Source organism: Leptodactylus fuscus, chromosome 7, assembly GCF_031893055.1.
Source record: "Leptodactylus fuscus isolate aLepFus1 chromosome 7, aLepFus1.hap2, whole genome shotgun sequence".
NCBI classification, from domain to species: Eukaryota; Metazoa; Chordata; class Amphibia; order Anura; family Leptodactylidae; genus Leptodactylus; species Leptodactylus fuscus.
The window spans coordinates 148,945,583-148,966,603 of record NC_134271.1 but is presented as its reverse complement, the minus strand read 5'-3'; the positions used below and the strand labels follow the sequence as shown (position 1 = coordinate 148,966,603).

The 21,021-nt window shown below is 44.1% G+C and overlaps 1 protein-coding gene across 2 annotated transcripts; it reads left to right on the top strand.

The window, feature by feature from the left end:
- Nucleotides 1-118: 118 nt before the first annotated feature.
- Nucleotides 119-19,788, top strand: DCAF8 (DDB1 and CUL4 associated factor 8). Of its 2 annotated transcripts, none has more exons than XM_075283258.1 (13): nt 119-355; nt 2,803-2,884; nt 5,888-6,561; nt 8,706-8,846; nt 8,950-9,044; nt 9,123-9,233; nt 9,351-9,423; nt 10,891-10,948; nt 11,791-11,898; nt 12,881-13,011; nt 14,785-14,904; nt 15,684-15,800; nt 18,108-19,788. In XM_075283258.1, exons 2-13 carry the CDS (start codon nt 2,836-2,838, stop codon nt 18,225-18,227), a joined length of 1,797 nt encoding a protein of 598 aa, XP_075139359.1. In that variant the 5' UTR covers nt 119-355; nt 2,803-2,835; the 3' UTR covers nt 18,228-19,788. The 2 variants fall into 2 exon arrangements, with proteins under 2 accessions (XP_075139359.1, XP_075139358.1); XM_075283257.1 differs by having other exon boundaries at nt 119-408.
- Nucleotides 19,789-21,021: the final 1,233 nt, after the last annotated feature.

The following is a 21,021-nucleotide window of genomic DNA, read 5'->3' as shown; positions in this document are numbered from 1 at the left end:
GTAATCCGGGTGAGGTGTATGTAATCCGGGTGAGGTGTATATAATCCGGGTGAGGTGGGCACATGGAGGCAGCAGTAGCAGCGCTCGGTGTCGCGCAGGTTTGGCCGTCAGTCGGGGGAGGAGCCGGGCAGGACATGGCTGCAGCTGATCGGATGAGCTGAGTTCTCCCCCCTCCTGCCTGGGGCCTGGAATAGCTCTCAACTCGGACACTACACCCGGGGATCCGGATTATTACTGTCCCGGGGCCCAGGACGCTGACCCCGAGCCCGGGGAGCTCTGCGGCCTAGTGCAGCCCCGGACTGTCCTGCACGCACCGCCCGGGTCCGGGCCTCCCTTTCCGGGCACCAACCGCAGCGTAAGCGGCTCGTCTGCAGGCCTTGTCACGGACCAGACGGCTCCACTGCTTGGGTGACTGCTCCGCTCTGTGTCCCCCCTTGTCCTCCTATCAGTTCCTGGGGTCCATCCTATGTTTACATAACGTCCCCCCTCAGCTTGTTTACATGGTGCAGCCCGGTGTTCTGTATGGCCCCCTCCTCACTGTATGTGTCTGGGGGAGCTGGAGACCCCACTGTGTATATAGGGGCTTCTCCTCACTGTATAGACCTAGAGTGCCCGCCCCCATGTTTACATTGTACAGGCCATATGGCCCCTCCATACTGTGTGTGTATATATATGCCTCACTGTATATACCTATATATAGCCCTCACCTCACTGTGTGTATACATAGGGGACCTCACTATATATATATATATATATATATATATATATATATATATATATATCCCTCACTATATATGTAGGGGGTCCTCCTCACTGTATATATGTATAATGCCCACCCCTATGTTTACATTGTACAGTATTATATATGGCCCCCTCCTTACATTGTGTTTATAGGGGAACTGAGGAGCTCACTATGTATAAATATATATATAGCCCCCTCCTTAATGTGCGTATAGATGGGGGACCTAATCCCCTCACTAAGTATATATATATATGTATATATATATATATATATATATATATATATATATATATATATAATATATATATATATATATATATATATATATATATATATATATATAGCTCCCACCTGTGTTTACATTGTACAGCCCAGTGTTATATGTGGCCTCGTCCTTACAGTGTGTTTATAGGGGAAATGAGGACCTCACTGTATATATATATATATATATATATATATATATATATATATATTTATATTCGGCAGCGCTGTACAATTTGTAGGGTTCAAATACAGACAGATCCATTACATAAGAAATAGTGACTTCACACAATGGGACTGAGGGCGCTGCTCACAAGAGCTTACAATCTATGAGGTAGAGGGGGTGACACAAGAGGTAGCAGGGGCAGCATTACTTATACAGGGGTCAGACAGTTCTGTAATAGAGGTGACTGTCATTACACATATATAAAGCTGTATCTGAACACCTCACTATGTATATGGGGCCCCACCTCACTGTATATGCAGTGTGTATATATAATATTTATATGGGACCTCATCCTAATATATATATATATATATATATATATATATATATATATATATATATATATATATATATATCTCCTATATTTACATAGTGTTGCCTAGTAGCCTGATCCCTACTATGTTTATATAGGGTGTCCTCCTCCCTTGTTGTGTTTATATAGGGCAGTAATGGCGAACCTATGGCACAGGTGCCAGAGGTGGCACTCAGAGCCCTCTCTGTGGGCACCCATCGGTGGAACAGATTATACTGTGTGGAGGCTACTGTGAAGCAAATTGTACTGTATTGGTGCCACTTTGCAGCAGATTATACTGTGTGTAGACCGCTGTGGAGCATATTGTGCTGTGTGGGGTCCATTGTGGAGCAGATTGTACTGTGTGGAGCCCCTTCACTAATTATATCACGCAGTATCTGTATTTTGTGGATAATTGTAATTGTCCGCAATTGTGGATCCGCAAAGTATTAAGGTTAAATTGCGTGTTGGCACTTCGTGATAATTTAGTGGGTTTTGGATTGCAGTTTGGGCACTCAGTCTCTAAAAGGTTTGCCATCACTGCTATAGGGTATCCCTTCTCCTCACTGTGTTAATATAGAGTGCCCAATTCCTCCAAGCTGTTTATGTAAGGTGCCCTCATCCTCCTTGCTGTGTTTCTCTAGGGTGCCTCTCTTCCTCCTTGCTATGTTTATATAGGGTGCCCCTTCTCGCTATATTTATATAGGGTGCCCCCCTCTTCCTTGCTGTGTTTCTATAGGGTAACCTTTCTTGCTATTTTTATATAGGGTGCCCCCCTTTTCCTTGCCTTGTTTATATAGGGTGCCCCCCTCCTCCTTGCTATGTTTATATAGGGTGCCCCCCCCTCCTCCTTGCTATGTTTATATAGTGTGCCCCCCCTCCTCCTTGCCTTGTTTCTATAGGGTGTCCCCCTCTTCCTTGCCTTGTTTATATAGGGTGCCCCCCCCTCCTCCTTGCTATGTTTATATAGGGTGCCTCTCTTCCTCCTTGCTATGTTTATATAGGGTGCCCCCCCCTCCTCCTTGCTATGTTTATATAGTGTGCCCCCCCTCCTCCTTGCCTTGTTTCTCTAGGGTGCCCCCCTCCTCCTTGCCTTGTTTCTCTAGGGTGCCCCCCTCCTCCTTGCTATGTTTCTATAGGGTGCCCCTTCTCGCTGTGTTTCTATAGGGTGCCTCTCTTCCTCCTTGCTTTGTTTATTCTAACAATTCTTCTCTTCTCCTCGCTGGGTGGCGGCCATTCTGGCAGCTGGGTCAGGACTCATCCCTTCTTCTCTCTCTGCAGGTATTTTGCACTTCTTAATCCCAGGGAACCGTCATGTCTTTCAGCGGAGAAATGGCTGATGGAAAAACAGATCTAACCAATGGTGAGTCCTCTGCGTTGCCATAAGAGCCATCCAAAATCCCATTGGGGGAACCTTTTATTTTTGCCCTGGAGTTTCCCTTTAAATCATTACATTAGTTTGTAATAGGACAGCGCCACCTGCTGGCCACCAGAGGATGTGAATATTAGTGTGAGCAGTGGAAGGGGAACTCCGCCCACATACTGCAGATACCTCTTTACATTGCTTTGAACTTTGGTCTGTCCTGCAAAACACAAGCCCTCCTGAGGTGACATCACTGGGAGAATAAACAAGTTATGTCTCGGGGGAGGTGTTGACGTGTATTACTACAACAGCTGCGATTGGAGGGAACTCCGAGATCTCCAGGTTAACCCTTTAGATGCTGCCATAAGTAGTGACCCAGGAACCTAAAGCAAGCTATACACATTAGATGTAAGTGGGCCGAACCATTCGATTATCGGGGCCAAGTCTCTGGCAATGTTAAATACTTGTCTTGTGTATAAGGCTGACCTAAGCTCCCCCCACCGCGTGTTAATTGGGTGCCTATTGGTTGTCATTTCTTCGTCAATTTGTCTTCCACTGAATAATGTAAGTAAAAAAAAGATCACGAAGTCTTGAGTACCCAAAAAATGGTAGCCATGAAAACTACAACTTACCCTGCAAAAAACAAGCCCTGACATAGATCCACAGCTAACTTCTGTAATGCTTTTTTTCGTCTTTCAATCATGTCCTTCCAAGAACCACAACTTTTCATTTTTCTATCAATGGAACTGTAGGAAAACTTTTTTTTTTTTTTTTTTATTTATTCCTTTATTTTGTGGTACAAGTTGTATTTTTCAATGGCTTCGCTTTGTTATACTTGTAATTTACTGATTTTAGAGGATCTTTCATGGTATTCTATCCCGCTAGAAAGCTGACTGTGCTGAATTCAACGTACTGTCAGCTTTGCCGATAGGTGCACCATTGCCAGAGATTTTGGTGCTGTTAGTTTAGGCACAAGTGTTCCTCCACTGTCAGAAGGGCGGGCCTAACACCTCAGTGTCATTGCTGGGCTGCGAGAAATGCTTCCCCGCCAGAGGGGGACTATCGAAAAGCTATACACAAAAAAAACAAATCTGGCCCCCACTTTCCTATACACCATTTTGGGTTTTTTTTTGTTGTGTTTTTTTGTTTTCATATATATATATATATATATATATATATATATATATATATATATATATATATTAGCTATAACCCGCGACTTCGTCGTCGGCCCCCTGATGCCTGCGCAAACCACCTGCAGCGCGGGGGCCGTGGGCCCCAACGCCCCTCTACTTGTGGCCAGAGCGGGCCTGCCCCCAGTATCTTGTCCCCCCCTCCATCTCTGCCCCCAGATTCGTGTCCCCCCCCCCCCCCATCTCTGCCCACAGCTTCATGTCCCCCCCCCCCCCCCATCTCTGCCCCCAGTTTCTTCACCCCCCATCTCTGCCCACAGCTTCATGTCCCCCCCCCCCCCCCTTCTCTGCCCCCAGTTCACTTCATATGCCCCCGGTGTCTTGCCCCCACCCCCTACATCGTCCCCCCGTGTAGTATCTCTCACCTTTGTCTCTCTCATCTGCTCCCTCTGCTGGCTGCCTGCACACACTTCTCGTGCTGCTCCATGTGGCGTTTATGTAGCAGAGCAGGCCCGGCGTCATAGCAACCAGACGCCGGAGCTCGCTGTGCTTCATACAGGACACAGACAGCAGCAGGAGAAGTGTGTGTGGAGCGGAGGAGAGAGCTACTACACGGAGGATGATGTGGGGGGGGGAACTGAAGCTGGGGACACCTCCTCCACCCCCCTGGGAACAAACATCCAAACACACAAACTCACAAACCTTCACCTTTATAATATTAATAGGATCCTACTAATATTATAAGTGTGAAAGTTTGTGTGTTTGGATGTTTGTTCCTCAATCACGCTAAAACGCCTGGACGGATTTGCGTGCAATTTTCCGCAAACATAGTTTTCCCTCAGGATTGAGTCACAGGCTACTTTTGGTGCCACTAAACAACATGGCTTCCTAGCAGGAGACTCACAAAAGCAGGACTCCTAGCCCCAGCTATAGACTCACACACACTGCCTGGCATTTCCTGCCTCAACCTGCCTACACACTCCTTACGCTGGGTTCACACCTGCGTTCATGTCTCCGTTCTATGGTTTCCGTCTTCTGCATGGCAGAAGACGGAAACCATAGACCGGGTCCGGCCGTGCGCGGCGGTGAGCGTTTTAGGCTCTCCGCCGCGAAACCGGATTTTTTTTTTATCTGGACACAGAGTAGTGCATGTCCGACTCTGTCCGGATTATAAAACCCGGTTTCGCGGCGGAGAGCGCAAAACGCTCACTGCCGCGCACGGCCGGACAGCTTTCTCACCCATTCAAATGAATGGGTGAGAAAGTCTCCTGCAGGTTTCCGTCTCCTGCTCTGTTTTATGCAGGAAACGGAAACCTGCAATAAGGACAGATGAACGCAGATGTGAACGAACCCTTACTGTCACCTCAGGAGTAGCCCTCACTCTACTCACTCACATAACACATCACATTGTCTGTATCACTACATACACAACACATCACATTGTCTGTATCACTAGATACACAATACAACACATCACATTGTCTGTATCACTAGATACACAATATAACACATCACATTTGCTAGCCCACCAAACTTTTTAAAGCATTTTTACAGTTTCACACGTCTGTGTCCGCCCAATTCTCAAATCACCGCAGACGAAGTCGCGGGTAAAAGCTGGTATAGTATAATACCATGTAAGTGTTGCTTGCTAACCTATTAGGTGCTGTCTCTCTCGGGGCCTAATAGGTTTAGTAATATGGCAGCCATGAGGGTCCTATGGTGAGGGAGGAAGGGGGGGGGGAGACACCGCCTACAATTTCTGTAGCGCTAAAGCTTCTGGGTAATTTATGGACACAGCGGCATATCAAAAGGGGGAGCCTGAGGGGAGTCTTAGTAAATATTTTTTTTGTTTTCCATCTTGACTCTACAGGTAGCTTCTCAAGTAGTCCTGAAGATATGTCCGGAGCAGATGAAGGCCGGGAGATCTCCTCTGGGATTGAGGTGGAGGCGTCAGACATGAGTCTAAGCCTCACCGGTGATGAGACCGGTACCAACCATGCCGAAAGCAGAGATAGCTGCTCAGAGAGTTCTGGCGAGGATAAGGACTCTGACAGTATGGACGATACCGGGCACTACTCCATCAACGACGAGAATCGGGTGGACGACAGAACCCACTCTGAGGATGAGGAAGAAGAAGAGGAGGAGGAAGAGGAGGATAGGCTGCGAAAGAGGGGCCAGCGCAAGCGGGCCAACCGTGAACAGGACTCTTCTGATGATGAGAAAGCCTTAGAAGACTGGGTGTTATCTGAGAAAACTCCCCTCCCCCGTCCCCGCTGGAGGGCTATACGGGCCCTCAGGCAAAGGGAAATTGGAAGTAGCACTCGCTTCATCTATGACGCCTGTGGAGCAAGAGGCTTCGTACAGAGGTTCAAACTACTGCACGGCCTGGATGGGCACCTGGGCTGCGTCAACACCCTGCACTTCAACCAGAGGGGGACATGGTTAGCGAGTGGCAGTGACGACCTCAAGGTGGTGGTGTGGGACTGGGTGAAGAGGAAACCCGTGCTAGAGTTTGAAAGTGGTCACAAAAGCAACGTATTTCAGGTACTTGTACATAGGGGACAGTATAAGAAAAATATGTCCTTGTACCGTGTTAGCCAGTGGATATGAAATGAAAGAAATTTTTTGAGAGAAGTCCTCAGTAGTTGATACCTTTTTTTAATGGCTAACTTAAAAATGTTTTTGATGACATATCAAGCTTTCGAGACTCTATAGAGGTCTCTTCATCAGGATGGTATAACACAATTTCTGAAGTTAGGCATATATATATATATATATATATATATATATATATATATATATATATATATATATATATACAGAGGAATGGAGTGTTAGATGCAAAATAGAAGGGGAAAAAAATGTAAATAAACAGTTTAAAAAAAACATATATATCTGATCAAAAGAAGCCATAAACCCAGAGAACTTTCCTGTGAACTCATGTTTTTTTAAACTGTGTATTTACACGTTCTGTTCGTCTGTGTGTGTGTGTATGTATATGTGTGTGTGTGTGTGTATATATATATATATATATATATATATATATATATATATATATATATATATAATTTCATATGTCATCAAAAACATTTTTAAGTTAGCCATAAAAAAAAGGTATCAACTACTGAGGACTTCTCTCAAAAAATGTTGTTCATTTCATAGGAGGTAGTATTATAGTAGATATATTCTTGTACATAGGAGTAGTATTATAGTAGTTATATTCTTGTACATAGGAGTAGTATTATAGTAGTTATATTCTTGTACATAGTAGTAGTATTATAGTAGTTATATTCTTGCACATAGGAGGTAGTATTATAGTAGTTATATCCTTGTACATAGGAGCAGTATTATAGTAGATATATTCTTGTACATAGGAGGTAGTATTATAGTAGTTATATTCTTGTACATAGGAGGTAGTATTATAGTAGTTATATTCTTGTACATAGGAGGTAGTATTATAGTAGTTATATTCTTGTACATAGGAGCAGTATTATAGTAGTTATATTCTTGTACATAGGAGCAGTATTATAGTAGTTATATCCTTGTACATAGGAGCAGTATTATAGTAGATATATTCTTGTACATAGGAGGTAGTATTATAGTAGTTATATTCTTGTACATAGGGGGCAGTATTATAGTAGTTATATTCTTGTACATAGGAGTAGTATTATAGTAGTTATATTCTTGTACATAGGGAGCAGTATTATAGTAGTTATATTCTTGTACATAGGAGCAGTATTATAGTAGTTATATTCTTGTACATAGGAGGTATATTCTTGTACATAGGAGCAGTATTGTAGTAGTTATATTCTTGTACATAGGAGGTAGTATTATAGTAGTTATATTCTTGTACATAGGAGTAGTATTATAGTAGTTATATTATTGTACATAGGAGCAGTATTATAGTAGTTATATTCTTGTACATAGGAGCAGTATTATAGTAGTTATATTCTTGTACATAGGAGCAGTATTATAGTAGTTATATTCTTGTACATAGGAGCAGTATTATAGTAGTTATATTCTTGTACATAGGAGCAGTATTATAGTAGTTATATTCTTGTACATAGGAGGCAGTATTATAGTAGTTATATTCTTGTACATAGGAGCAGTATTATAGTAGTTATATTCTTGTACATAGGAGCAGTATTATAGTAGTTATATTCTTGTACATAGGAGTAGTATTATAGTAGTTATATTCTTGTACATAGGAGGCAGTATTATAGTAGTTATATATTTGTACATAGGAGCAGTATTATAGTAGTTATATTCTTGTACATAGGAGTAGTATTATAGTAGTTATATTCTTGTACATAGGAGTAGTATTATAGTAGTTATATTCTTGTACATAGGAGGTAGTATTATAGTAGTTATATTCTTGTACATAGGAGCAGTATTGTAGTAGTTATATTCTTGTACATAGGAGGTAGTTATTCTTGTATGGGGTCAATGATCTGGATGGTGGTTTTGTTTCTTGGAGCAGATTGCAGTACTATAGTATTAGTAGCGTGCAGTTTGTGCCTTGTGGTTTCTTGGCTGGTGTTATAAGTCTCCTGCATTGTCGCTGTGTCCTAGTGATGTCTCGGGTCAGGATGTTGTGGTGAAGATTTGCAGGTTATAATGTAATCGTCTTTCCTTCTGTTTTTTGGTGACCTCCCATTTGCCTTTTTTTTTTTTTTTTTTATCTTAAGGCAAAATTCCTTCCGAACAGTGGGGACTCCACGCTTGCAATGTGTGCCCGGGATGGGCAGGTACGCGTCGCTGAACTGTCCGCCACTCAGTGCTGCAAGAACACAAAGCGGGTGGCGCAGCACAAAGGGGCGTCGCACAAGGTGGGTGAACGGTGTGATCTGTACCCTATTCTTTATGTCCATGCTTTACCCTGTATCTCTGCTATCTCTGGACATAATACTAGAATTTAATCTCACCCTTCAGCTCGCCCTGGAACCAGACTCTCCATGCACTTTCCTGTCGGCCGGCGAGGACGCCGTGGTCTTCACTATTGACCTGCGGCAAGATCGGCCGGCCTCGTGAGTACAGATCTGTTTGTGCGTCGTTGCTGCCGCTTGTGCTTTTTCTCCTCCTCACCTGCCGTTTCCCCTATAAAGGCGACTGGTGGTCACCAAGGAGAAGGACAAGAAGATCGGCTTGTACACCATCTACGTCAACCCCGCCAATACCTACCAGTTTGCTGTGGGAGGACGAGACCAGTTTGTGCGGTGAGACAATGTCTATGGTTTCCACCTAGCTTTCCTACAGACCTGAATGACTCATTTCTAGAGTTGTGCAGCTATTTGGGAGTGTGTGTCGTCTCATGGCGCTCTCATCTCTCCTAGGATCTACGACCAGCGGAAAATTAACGAGAATGAAAATAACGGAGTCCTGAAGAAGTTCTGTCCTCATCACCTGGTGAGAGCTGCTGTATGTGAGGTGATCAGGGAAGGATCTCAAAGGGGTTTCCCCCTCCCCAATAACCGCACCCATGCAGAGAGGAGGGTCCGCCTCCAAGGACAGGAAACTTATAAATCTTTTCAACAATCCTCCTGGCTTCTGTGCGGTTTCCTATCCTAGAAGGTAGGAGACCTGTTCAGAGCATAAGGCCGTGGACCCCTTAAAGGGATCCTATCAACACATAGGAATGGCCTTAAAGGCTATTCTTCTCCTGCCTTTAGATGTCTTCTCCGTGCCGCTATTCGGTATAAATCCCGGTTTTCTTCAGTATGCAAATGAGTTCTCTCGCAGCACTGGGGGCGTCCCCAATGCTGTGAGAGAAATCTCCAGCGCCGCCTCCATCTTCTTCTGGAATGGCTTCTCTGTGCGTCTTCTTCCGTCCTTGGTTTCAATCTTCGCAGTCTGCGCTGCCATCGGGCCTCGGGCAGAGCCAACTGTGCATGCCCGTGGCTACAAGAAAATGGCTGCTTACACCAGCTTACTGTGTAAGCGTCCATTTTCTTGTGGCCGCGGGTATGAGTATTTGGCTCTGCCCAAGGCCTAGAAGATTGAAATCAGGACAGAAGAAGACACAGGGAGAGGCTGTTCCAGAAGAAGATCGAGGCGGCACTGGAGATTTCTCTCGCAGCATTGGGGGCGTCCGGATTTACTGAATGGTGGCTCGGAGAAAACGTCTAAAGGTAGGAGAAGGATAGCCTTTCTTAAGGCTATTCCTATGTGTTAGAAAAATGATAGGATCCCTTTAAAATTTTTGGCCTGTGCTGGTGGGGACACGCCGACTACCAGGACTTGGTCTAGTCCATTGAGAGTGTTTTAGTGTAAGTCTCCTGCTTTGAGCAGATCATGCGCCCGTCCGTCCACCGCTGTAATGTCGGTCACCTCTCCCACCTTCTAAAGCCGTCCTCCAGCTTGGCATAAATATTTCTGCGTTAAAGGGGTTCTCCAGACATGGTAATTGATGGCCTATTTTTGTATGGGACATCCATTAAAGATCGGCAGTGGTCCAAAATTCTCCATTCCCCCCCTTTGTTTGCGGCCTTTCCACTACTTACCAAGCACTGCCTCAGACATTGTATAGTGGTATTGAATGGGACCGATCTGCAAACAGGCCACGTGACCGATGTACGAGTTATCATGTGGCCTGTGACGCAGAAGTTTTGCTATCACTGCCGATCCCTGAGGGGGTCCCAGGTGATGGACCCTCGCCAATGAGGATAGTTCCTCAATACATACACCAGAAAAATTCTCTTTAACTGAACATGGCCTTGTGCTAGAAGCTCACTTACTGTTTAAAGGTGTGTGTGTGTGTGGGGGGTCTCTTACCCTTGTATTTAAGAGCACGCTCCATTGTACGCTCTGTAATACCGATATTATAGCCAGTAGGGGGCGCCAGGAACCTGTCAATGATTTCTGTCTCTGTTTTAGGTAACAAGTGAAGCAAAAGCAAACATCACCTGCCTGGTGTACAGCCATGATGGTACAGGTGAGTGCCCGACCTCCTGCCCAGGGGCCCGCGTGACTCTCAATAATCCGCCCTGTCGTTTACTTTGTGTGTTAGTATAGTAAAAAAAAAGGAAGACCTGTCCATTAAGGGGTTAATATCGCTTTGTGACACCCCCTTCCCCACTGGTGCAGGGTACACAGCAGGTAGGTGACTACTGGGGGCAGCGGCCATGTTTGTTTGACTCCTCCAGACCTCACAATATCTACATTTTATTATTCTCTCCCCACTCGGAGATGATCTCGGCTTAGTTCACACTGCATGATAATAACCTGGCAGATCTTCATCGTCTGCTGCGAAACGTTGTCATGGTGGTTAACCCTTTAGTGCGTAAAACCTGACGATGACCGCAATGTATTGCTCTCTGTTATCAGCCGCTCACACTAAGGAGAAACTGACTGCTGGGCTCTTCAATAGTGACAGGTATAAAGTGAAAGGGCCAATCAACAGGCTGGAAAATGGGCTGCAGTGTATGCTCCTCCCCCTAGGAGCCCGGTATCTAGAAAATGGTCACATGATACTTTTTAGACGTCTGTACCTATTAAAGGGTTTGTCCAGTAATGATATTGACCTGACGTCTGTTAGTCACATGACCTCACTGTAAGTCAGTCTTATTAAACTGCAATACCTAGTGCAGCCACTATACAGTGGGTGGCGCTGTACTTCATAAATAGTGAAGAGGCCTCAGCAATTGCTATCCTATTCCAGACAACTCCTTGAAGACAGTCAGTGGGTGGTGGTCAGCCTTGGAGAGGGCATCGTATAGTACCCCATTCCTTATAAGTTTGACCATTTGCTTTTCTTCTTCTCCCCGTGGTCTCCAGAACTCCTCGCCAGCTACAACGATGAAGACATCTACCTGTTCAACTCCTCTCACAGTGATGGGGCGCAGTACATAAAGAGGTACAAGGGGCACCGGAATAATGCCACAGGTGAGAAGCCGTCCTTAGACGTGTAAACCTATGTGACCCCCAACCCTCTGCCCCCATTAGAGGGGCTCTTCTTGAACCCTAAACCCCATGTCTGTGTGGTAAAGTTGGGTACTACTGCTTAAAGGTGTTTTCAGTACCTATCCATAGTCTAAAAAAATTGAAGATCAGCAGGGGTCAAACATCCGGGCCCCTCCACAGATCAGCTGTTCATAGACTGATCGCAACCCAGTGAATGGGCTGAACTGCAATACTAAGCACAACCACTACAATGTACGGCGCTGTGCTTGGTAAGTAGTGGGGTGGCTACAGCTCTTACCTGAACACTATGTCCTCTGCAAACAGCTGATCTGCGGGGGTCGGACCGCACCTATCTTCAATTTATGACAAAAACCACTGTTACGATACTATATAGTGTCCCGGGAAAGCTGGGTGATGCTTGAATGTTGGTTAAGATTCCTGACTCTAAATTGAATTCCAGGCTCCTTGAGGTTTTCTGCAGTACCACCTCCACCCAGCAGAGAGCAGTGCAGGCCAGAAATACCCAATTACAATTATTATTACCGATTCTGCCACTGAGCCCCCACATGCTGCACATTAACCCTTCCCCTGCCATACAGTCTGCAGCGGGCTCGTGCAATGCTCTGCAGGCCACATCTCCTCGCACGCCACCGCCGCGTTCTCATTACGGCTGCCTTTGTGCGAGTCTGTGCGAGCTCATTAAATATTTCCAGCTAAGTGCTCCTGTTTATGCAGGTTTATGCTAATATGGCAGCTCCAAATCCTTCTCTGACTGCGCTCCGTGGAGGGGGGGGGTGTTGAGGTGTTATGGTTGTACGTGAGAAGAGATGCTGGGGGTTGTAGTTTCCCGGCACTTGTATAAGCAGATTGCACTAACCTCGGGCTACAATGTTGCAGGATGGCGCCGGCACCTTCTATACGTTGTCACAAGCTGATTCTTCTGATTTCATTTTAACTTATTCAGTGAAAGGCGTCAACTTTTACGGGCCGAAGAGCGAGTTTGTGGTGAGCGGAAGCGACTGCGGCCACATCTTCCTGTGGGAGAAATCTTCCTGCCAGATTGTGCAGTTCATGGACGGCGACAAGGGTGGAGTGGTAAGGAAGGGAGCAGTGCGAGTGAATGGAGGGTCACGAAAATAAAACCGGGGACCGGGTCATTGTCTGCTTAAAGTTATGTGATGGGCACAGAGGTGCTCGGATCGTCACACTGCAGATATTTGGAGGGGTGTCTTGTGACGAGCCGTGCACCAGTGTGACCATCACATGACCAGGACAGGTTATCCTTAGCCCATGATATTGGGCTCTTATAACTCATAAAGCACAGCGCCATCCATTGTATAGTGGCTGGACTTGGTATTGCAGCTCAGACCCATTCACTTGAATAGGACTGAGCTGCATCGTGGTCATGTGACCAACAGACATGATGTCCTTTGCCACAAATGGAAGCGGAACTCAATGTCTAAGCTCGGGTAAGTGGTTTCTTCACCTTTCCGCAGCTTATAGTTCTCTCCCCAGTTGTGATGGTGGAACCTTTTGAGAACTGCTCTGCAAAGGTTCACCGAGAAGATTTCATTTTGGAACAAACTAGTTCAGTCCAAATCAAGTCTCTGATCCTGACCGTAACATCCTTGGGCGCCTTCCGAGGCCATATGCAAGCTCAACTCCAATCTCCTTCCCCAAGGTCACCACTGAGGCCTAATAAGGCCGGAGGCAACCACATCACTACACTTTCAGCTGAAATTTTTGGAGAATTTGGAATGAACCCGGCTCATTACGAAACTCTTTACCCATTACTAATTCCTAGGGTGTGTGTAAATAATCACAAACCTCCTCAATCATCAAAAATGGATGATGTGAAGGAGGGAGATGCAGCTGCAGCTTCTTAATGGGCTGTGCTGTGAGAGGGGAGGAGGAGCTGAAAGTTTACATCTACTCTGTAGACACTGAGCAGAAAGTGGGAGAAGCCAGTCTAGACCACTACTGATTTTTCGAGGTATCTGGCTCTGGTAGTGCAACCGTCCTGCTCCAGGTACTATTGCGTAGCTTAAAGGGGTTGTTCGAAATTTGGGGGGGGGGGGGGGGCTGCTCCTGACATCGGAGCTCTGGAGTTCAATGGGATTGACTTCTCGGTAGGGGAAGATGTGATAAAGGGGTTAATTTACCACATCTGCCCCCACTAGCATTATTAGTAGAGCCAAACTATGAGGGCACGGTTAGTCATATGATCGGCCTATATGCCGCTATTGCAGGGTGCGCCCCCTTGTGTTCTCCAGCGGCGGCTGCATCTGATGATAACCCTCATGGATATTAGCGTTAAGCTGCAGATACACCGTTCATTTCCTCCTCTGTCCTCTGGGGGGGGTCGGCACGTTCACACACGGCCATAATTCTCACTTAGTATGAAGAATCTGGCGGCTTTTGTTCGCCGTTCAGCGCTCCTCAGGGTTTCGGCGTCGGGTACAGGGTTATTTCTCTGGATTATCTCGTGGATGTGTAGCAGGCTGGTAATTTATCAATGGTGTTTTCTATAGATGGCGAGCGCGGGCCTGTAATCCTATAATTTGCGTATACGGGGAAGGGAGGGGGGCCGCGCTCTTTACAGCGTCCCCAGGAGTACGACGAGGTAATAACCTCGACAAATGTGCAACGAAGGCTGCGGAAGAGTCGCCTGGAGATAGAGCTGTAGTGTAATAAAGCCGGAGAGCGGAATATCGGGATGTTCGGAAAATGGAGACTACGAAAAATCCCCTCGTCCTCCGGTTTTTGGGCTAATGCGGGTACCAGGTGATGGAGTGACCATGATTTTAGGTTGATGGGGGATGAAGATTTTCTATCATATCGGACGTTGACTTCTTGTTGTCTTCACAGGTTAACTGCTTAGAGCCTCACCCTCATCTACCCGTCCTGGCAACCAGCGGCCTAGACTACGACGTGAAGATCTGGCTCCCGACGGCCAAGGACCCGACTGAGCTGGACGGACTGAAGGAGGTGAGTCAGGTGGGGAGACCAAACTCCCAATCTCTCCACCACCACCTTCATAGTGATCTGACTCCATAAGCCCCGCCTCTTCGTGACTCTACTGTCCTATATTATACACAGTACGGGACGGTGGAGCCGCGAGTAGGCGGGGACTCCTTGTATTAATGATGGCGGGAGTCCGGTTCTCTGAACAGGCCAGTGTATGATACTGATTCTTTTGTATTCATGGGGCCTAAAACAGCCCCTCCCCCCTTGTCTGCCTGGGGCCCCTCCACCACCATAGCACTTAGGGGGTTAACTGTTTCCTCAAAAGCATCTTCTGATTGTGTGGGCCCAAATTAGTCAGCTCGGCGGTGAGCTCATCTCCAATCCATATGGCGCTGTAGTCACTGCTCTGGGGAGATGGATCTCATGCCATGTAACCACTTCATTACCAATGTAGGGGGTTATGTGCACCCCAGTCAGACAGATGGGGCATTTGCTGGATCTGTCATTGCTTGTGTTTTCATATAGATCCAAGGTCAGGCTGGACAGGAGTAGATGTTGGGGTATCTTATAGATCTACCAGAGGTGGGGGGCCATACTCTTAGAGCCCCCTCCCACTCCTTGTAATGAAATACAGTGACAGCCCTGTAATCTGGAGCAGGAATGCCTGGTGACCCAGAACTTGGACTGGTGGGTTCTACATCAGATCTGGTACTACATGACATGTAGGGATCGGTGGCGGAGACTCCCCCAAAACTCCAGTTCACACTTTCGTGGGTTTTTTTTTTTTTTTTTTTTTCCAGGTTATTAAGAAAAATAAGCAAGAGCGAGATGAGGACAGTCTACACCATGCAGACTTGTTTGATAACCACATGCTCTGGTTTCTTATGCACCATCTTCGGCAAAGGGGGCACCGCAGGGTGAGTACCAGGTTGTCTATAAAGTAAAGTGACGGGGCACATATAATACTGGTCACACTCTATTCTCAGTTGCTGCACCAAAAAGATCTACACGAGAGCAGTTTACATGCATGCACAAGGTTTACATGCATGCACAAGAATATAACTACTATAATACTGCTCCTATGTACAAGAATATAACTACTATAATACTACTCCTATGTACAAGAATATAACTACTATAATACTGCCCCCTATGTACAAGAATATAACTACTATAATACTACCTCCTATGTACAAGAATATAACTACTATAATACTACTCCTATGTATAAGAATATAACTACTATAATACTACCTCCTATGTACAAGAATATAACTACTATAATACTGCTCCTATGTACAAGAATATAACTACTATAATACTGCTCCTATGTACAAGAATATAACTACTATAATACTACTCCTATGTACAAGAATATAACTACTATAATACTACCTCCTATGTACAAGAATATAACTACTATAATACTATTCATATGTACAAGAATATAACTACTATAATACTGCTCCTATGTACAAGAATATAACTACTATAATACTGCTCCTATGTACAAGAATATAACTACTATAATACTGCTCCTATGTACAAGAATATAACTACTATAATACTGCTCCTATGTACAAGAATATAACTACTATAATACTACCTCCTATGTACAATAATATAACTACTATAATACTACCTCCTATGTACAAGAATATAACTACTATAATACTGCTCCTATGTACAAGAATATAACTACTATAATACTACTCCTATGTACAAGAATATAACTACTATAATACTATTCATATGTACAAGAATATAACTACTATAATACTATTCATATGTACAAGAATATAACTACTATAATACTGCTCCTATGTACAAGAATATAACTACTATAATACTGCTCCTATGTACAAGAATATAACTACTATAATACTGCTCCTATGTACAAGAATATAACTACTATAATACTGCTCCTATGTACAAGAATATAACTACTATAATACTACCTCCTATGTACAAGAATATAACTACTATAATACTACTCCTATGTACAAGAATATAACTACTATAATACTGCTCCTATGTACAAGAATATAACTACTATAATACTGCTCCTATGTACAAGAATATAACTACTATAATACTGCTCCTATGTACAAGAATATAACTACTATAATACTGCTCCTATGTACAAGAATATAACTACTATAATACTACCTCCTATGTACAAGAATATAACTACTATAATACTACTCCTATGTACAAGAATATAACTACTATAATACTGCTCCTATGTACAAGAATATAACTACTATAATACTATTCATATGTACAAGAATATAACTACTATAATACTATTCATATGTACAAGAATATAACTACTATAATACTGCTCCTATGTACAAGAATATAACTACTATGACTATGGGCTCAGGTGAGGCGGGATCTATGTTTCTGTATCCACACTCTCCTGGAGCAGGATTAGATCCAGCCGTGCCGGTCTGTCTCCGTAGCGGTGCGTGGGTTGTCTATCTTGTGAAAACCCCATTACTTGTCCTTTATTTATGGCTATTTACTCGCACACAGCTCTTAATTAGATGCCAAGCTGATGGGGATTTGCCAGACACAAGCGCTAATTGACAGGTTGTAATGCCATTACTAAGAACGGTTTTTACTAAACTACATAAATAATTGTTTTTTTTGTTTTTTTTTAATTTTCGTGAAAATGGGGTTTTTTTTGTTTTTTTTTTTGGTGCGGGACAGTTTAAAACCTTTTATGTCGCTATAGTTTGGAACCTCCTGTCCTGATATACTGTATATACGCGGTGACTCCGCTCCAGATATTGTGCCCACCCGAGGTTAATAACCCTCCACCTGCGCTCGTCATCATCTCCATTGTGCCGCACAGAGCGAAGCCTCCGATGGTTACTCGATTGCTGTAAATTGGCAGTTCTGTGCTGTAGCTTTTGTAGTTTTTGAGCGCTGCAGGTGCGGAGATGATGATTCTGTGTCACGGTGCTCTTCTGACTCATCGTCTCAGATGGGTGGTGGGGGTGGGGGAGACTAAAAAAATTTTAAAAATCCTAGGTTGTGAAGTGTGATCCACCATTCCCAGTTGCCCTTGTCATATAGATCATATAACCGTATTGTTTATACTGTTGTTTGTATTGCTTATGCCGTTGTTGACAGTTTTTGGTTTTTCTCTTTTTTTTTTTTTTTTTTTTTTTTTTTTTTTTTTTTTAATTTTTGTAAATGACACTTATTAATGGCAGAGGAGAAGAGATCCCGGCCTGAACACCGCCGATGCCGACTCCGACGACTCCCCCAGCACCTCCGACAGTTCCGACGACGACGAAGAGGGTCCCGATCGAGTCCAGTGCATCCCATCATGAGCCGCCTCTTTCCCATCCTTCTTTCTGGCGTGGAGCTTTCCCTTCCTCCTCGGCCGACAGGGGGCGTCAGGGAGTTCTTTACTAACAGACATTTTTCAGCTTTTTATCAAAGTTCTAGGACTATAGTGTAAGAAACCACGCTGTTCCTCTTATGCCCTGGTATTTTTGTTTTTTTTTTCTCTTTTTGGAAAGGGGCAAAAAAAATAGTTTTTTTGGGGGTTTTATTTTTTTTTTTTTTTGCTTTGCATAACTGCACTTTGGATACGTCGGCTTTAGAGTGAGAAAGAAGAAGGGTCGACTCACACGTTGGAAACCTTTTAGTCTCTTCCCACTGTCCGAACTTTGTTCTAGACCGTTTTATTACCAGCAGTTTGAGGATATGGAAAGAGGGACTCTAGAGAAACTAAAGAGGGAGGGAGCGGAGGAAAGAGCATAAGAATTATTTTTGTAAGTAACGTTCTGTTTCTAGGGAAAAAAAAAACCAGCCATCTTAATCCAGCTTGTACACCCAAGTTCCCATCTTTATCTTCTTTTTTTTTATTTTTTCCTTTTTTTTTTTTTTTTTTTTCCTCATAATTTAATTATTTTTTATTTTATTTTTTTTTTTTTTGTCTGATTCTACTGAAACGAAGTCTTAAAATTCAGCTTGTGTGTTGATTTAAGATAAAAAAAAAAAAAAATTGCATGTGACAAAAAATATGCACGGAGCTCTGTGCATTCACTGCTTGAATGTTTGGGTGTTTTTTTTTTGTTTTTTTTTTTCTTTCATTTTATTTTTCTCCATACTGTTCGACATCAATCTTTTTGTACCTGTTGAATTTCGTGGAGATCTCCTCCCACTGCCCCCCCCCCCCTCATTTTGTGAGCCATATGTGTATTCCGCCTGATCGATCGGGGGTAAATAGTGACCTCACGATTGCACAAGGTCCTAGAGGTGTCATAGGCTGAATATTGTTTCATTCTGCGGGGGGAGAATATATATATTTTGTTGTAACGCATAAAATGGAGACGGGTGGTCGCCGCCATGTTGAAGTTACAGGTAGTACATTCATGTTCAGACACATTTCTTTGACGTTACGTTAAGCGCTGGGACTTGTTTCGTCACATTTACCAGGGGGGGGCTGCTCTGCAGGTTACTCATGCTCTGGAGTCTATGGCTACCCGGCAGGATACTGTATATATAATGCAATTGTTTGCACTCTTCTGAATTTTTTTTTTTTTTTTTTTTCTCCCTTTTTTTTTTTTTTTTCTTGTTTTGTTTTTTTCTCTACAGTTTTCATTAAACCTATGTTAAAAAAAAATAAAATCTAAAAAAAAAAATTAAAAAAATTCTCTCCACCCTCTCCAACAATTAATGTGCATTTCTGAGAAATAAAAAAAAAAAAAAAAAAAAAAAAACCTCTGGCTGAACCAAACTTGAGGATTTTGAAGCAGTAAAATGGCTTTGCTTTATCACTGTTTTATTAATCTATCGAGCTGGATGTTTATGAAGTTGCAAATTGTTAAGTTTAAACAAATGAATATTATATATTATATAGAAATAAATGCAATAAGAGAAGTACATTCTGTATTTGTCTGGATTATTTATCTCGAGGTGGGGGCTGAGGCTACTTTTGGGTAGTGTACATTTTGATGAGAGATCGGTGACTGCTAGATATGTCTCTATGATGCACTACTCATACCTGGGAGGGGTTGCGTCATTGGACTGAGGAAAGCAGGATGGTTGTTTTGACACATTGCCCGCCGACTAGGCCGTTCTGACCTAGGTGTTAGGAGGTATCGGGCAGTGGTTACTTGGGGGCGCACACCATGAACAAGCTACAGACCCATCACCAGTAGAGGATTGTTTTATCCACTGACCAGCACAAGCCACTTCTTCATTTTCCTTGTCAACCACCCAGACACAAAGTGTGCCTTTTTGTTACGCGCCCCCCACTTCTTCCCAAGCCAGGAGCCGTATACGTGGACTGTATAGTCTTTAGTGATGAGTACACGTTCTGTTTGGGCTCTGATGACGCCCATGTTGGAGTATACAGGCCTTGTGGTGAGCTCTTCAAACCTTTCTTTGTTTTGTAGTGACACACCGCCCCCTTCTGGGGAGCCAGTCAGTCACCCCTAGTAGTGATATGAAGGACTCAAACTGCTCAGTGCTATGTACAGGATATCCTGTGGCCGCATGTGTGGTCTCTCATGTCAGACAGTCAACTGGTATTTTTCAGCAGGATAATGCTCGCCCACACTCCATGGTTCCCCATGATAACTCTATATTGGCCTTTATGGTGCCAGGTGGGGACTGACACTCAGACACTGCACAGATAATCCGATCCTACTGCTGTAGGCAAGGCTAGAAGCAGCTCTCCTCCTATTCAAATAATAGGCCCAGAATTGCAGCCCCCTCCGCTCTATAGCAGTGGTGGCCGGAAACTGCACTCTTATTGTATAGGAACAGAACTGCTTCCGGCTCCTACACCACAGTGGCTTCCTGATCAGCTGGTCAGTGCAGGGTCGAACCTCCATTGCTTTGGACTTCCAGTATTTAGATATTGAAGGTTTATCCCGTGGATAGGTTGTCAATATGAAAATAAGAAATTGCGGTTGGGTTAGAAAACCTTGTCTTATCAAGGTAATGCATTCTGGCTGGTTGTCCGACCATTCTTCCTTCTGACCGACTCCTCCTTTTTAAATGGCTTATGTTACACTAGGGGTGATGGTGAAGGTCAACATACCTGGATCTGCAGTCAGGTGAAGGTCCAAGGTGAAGACCAATAGTAAAGATGGCGTCTTGTTAACACGT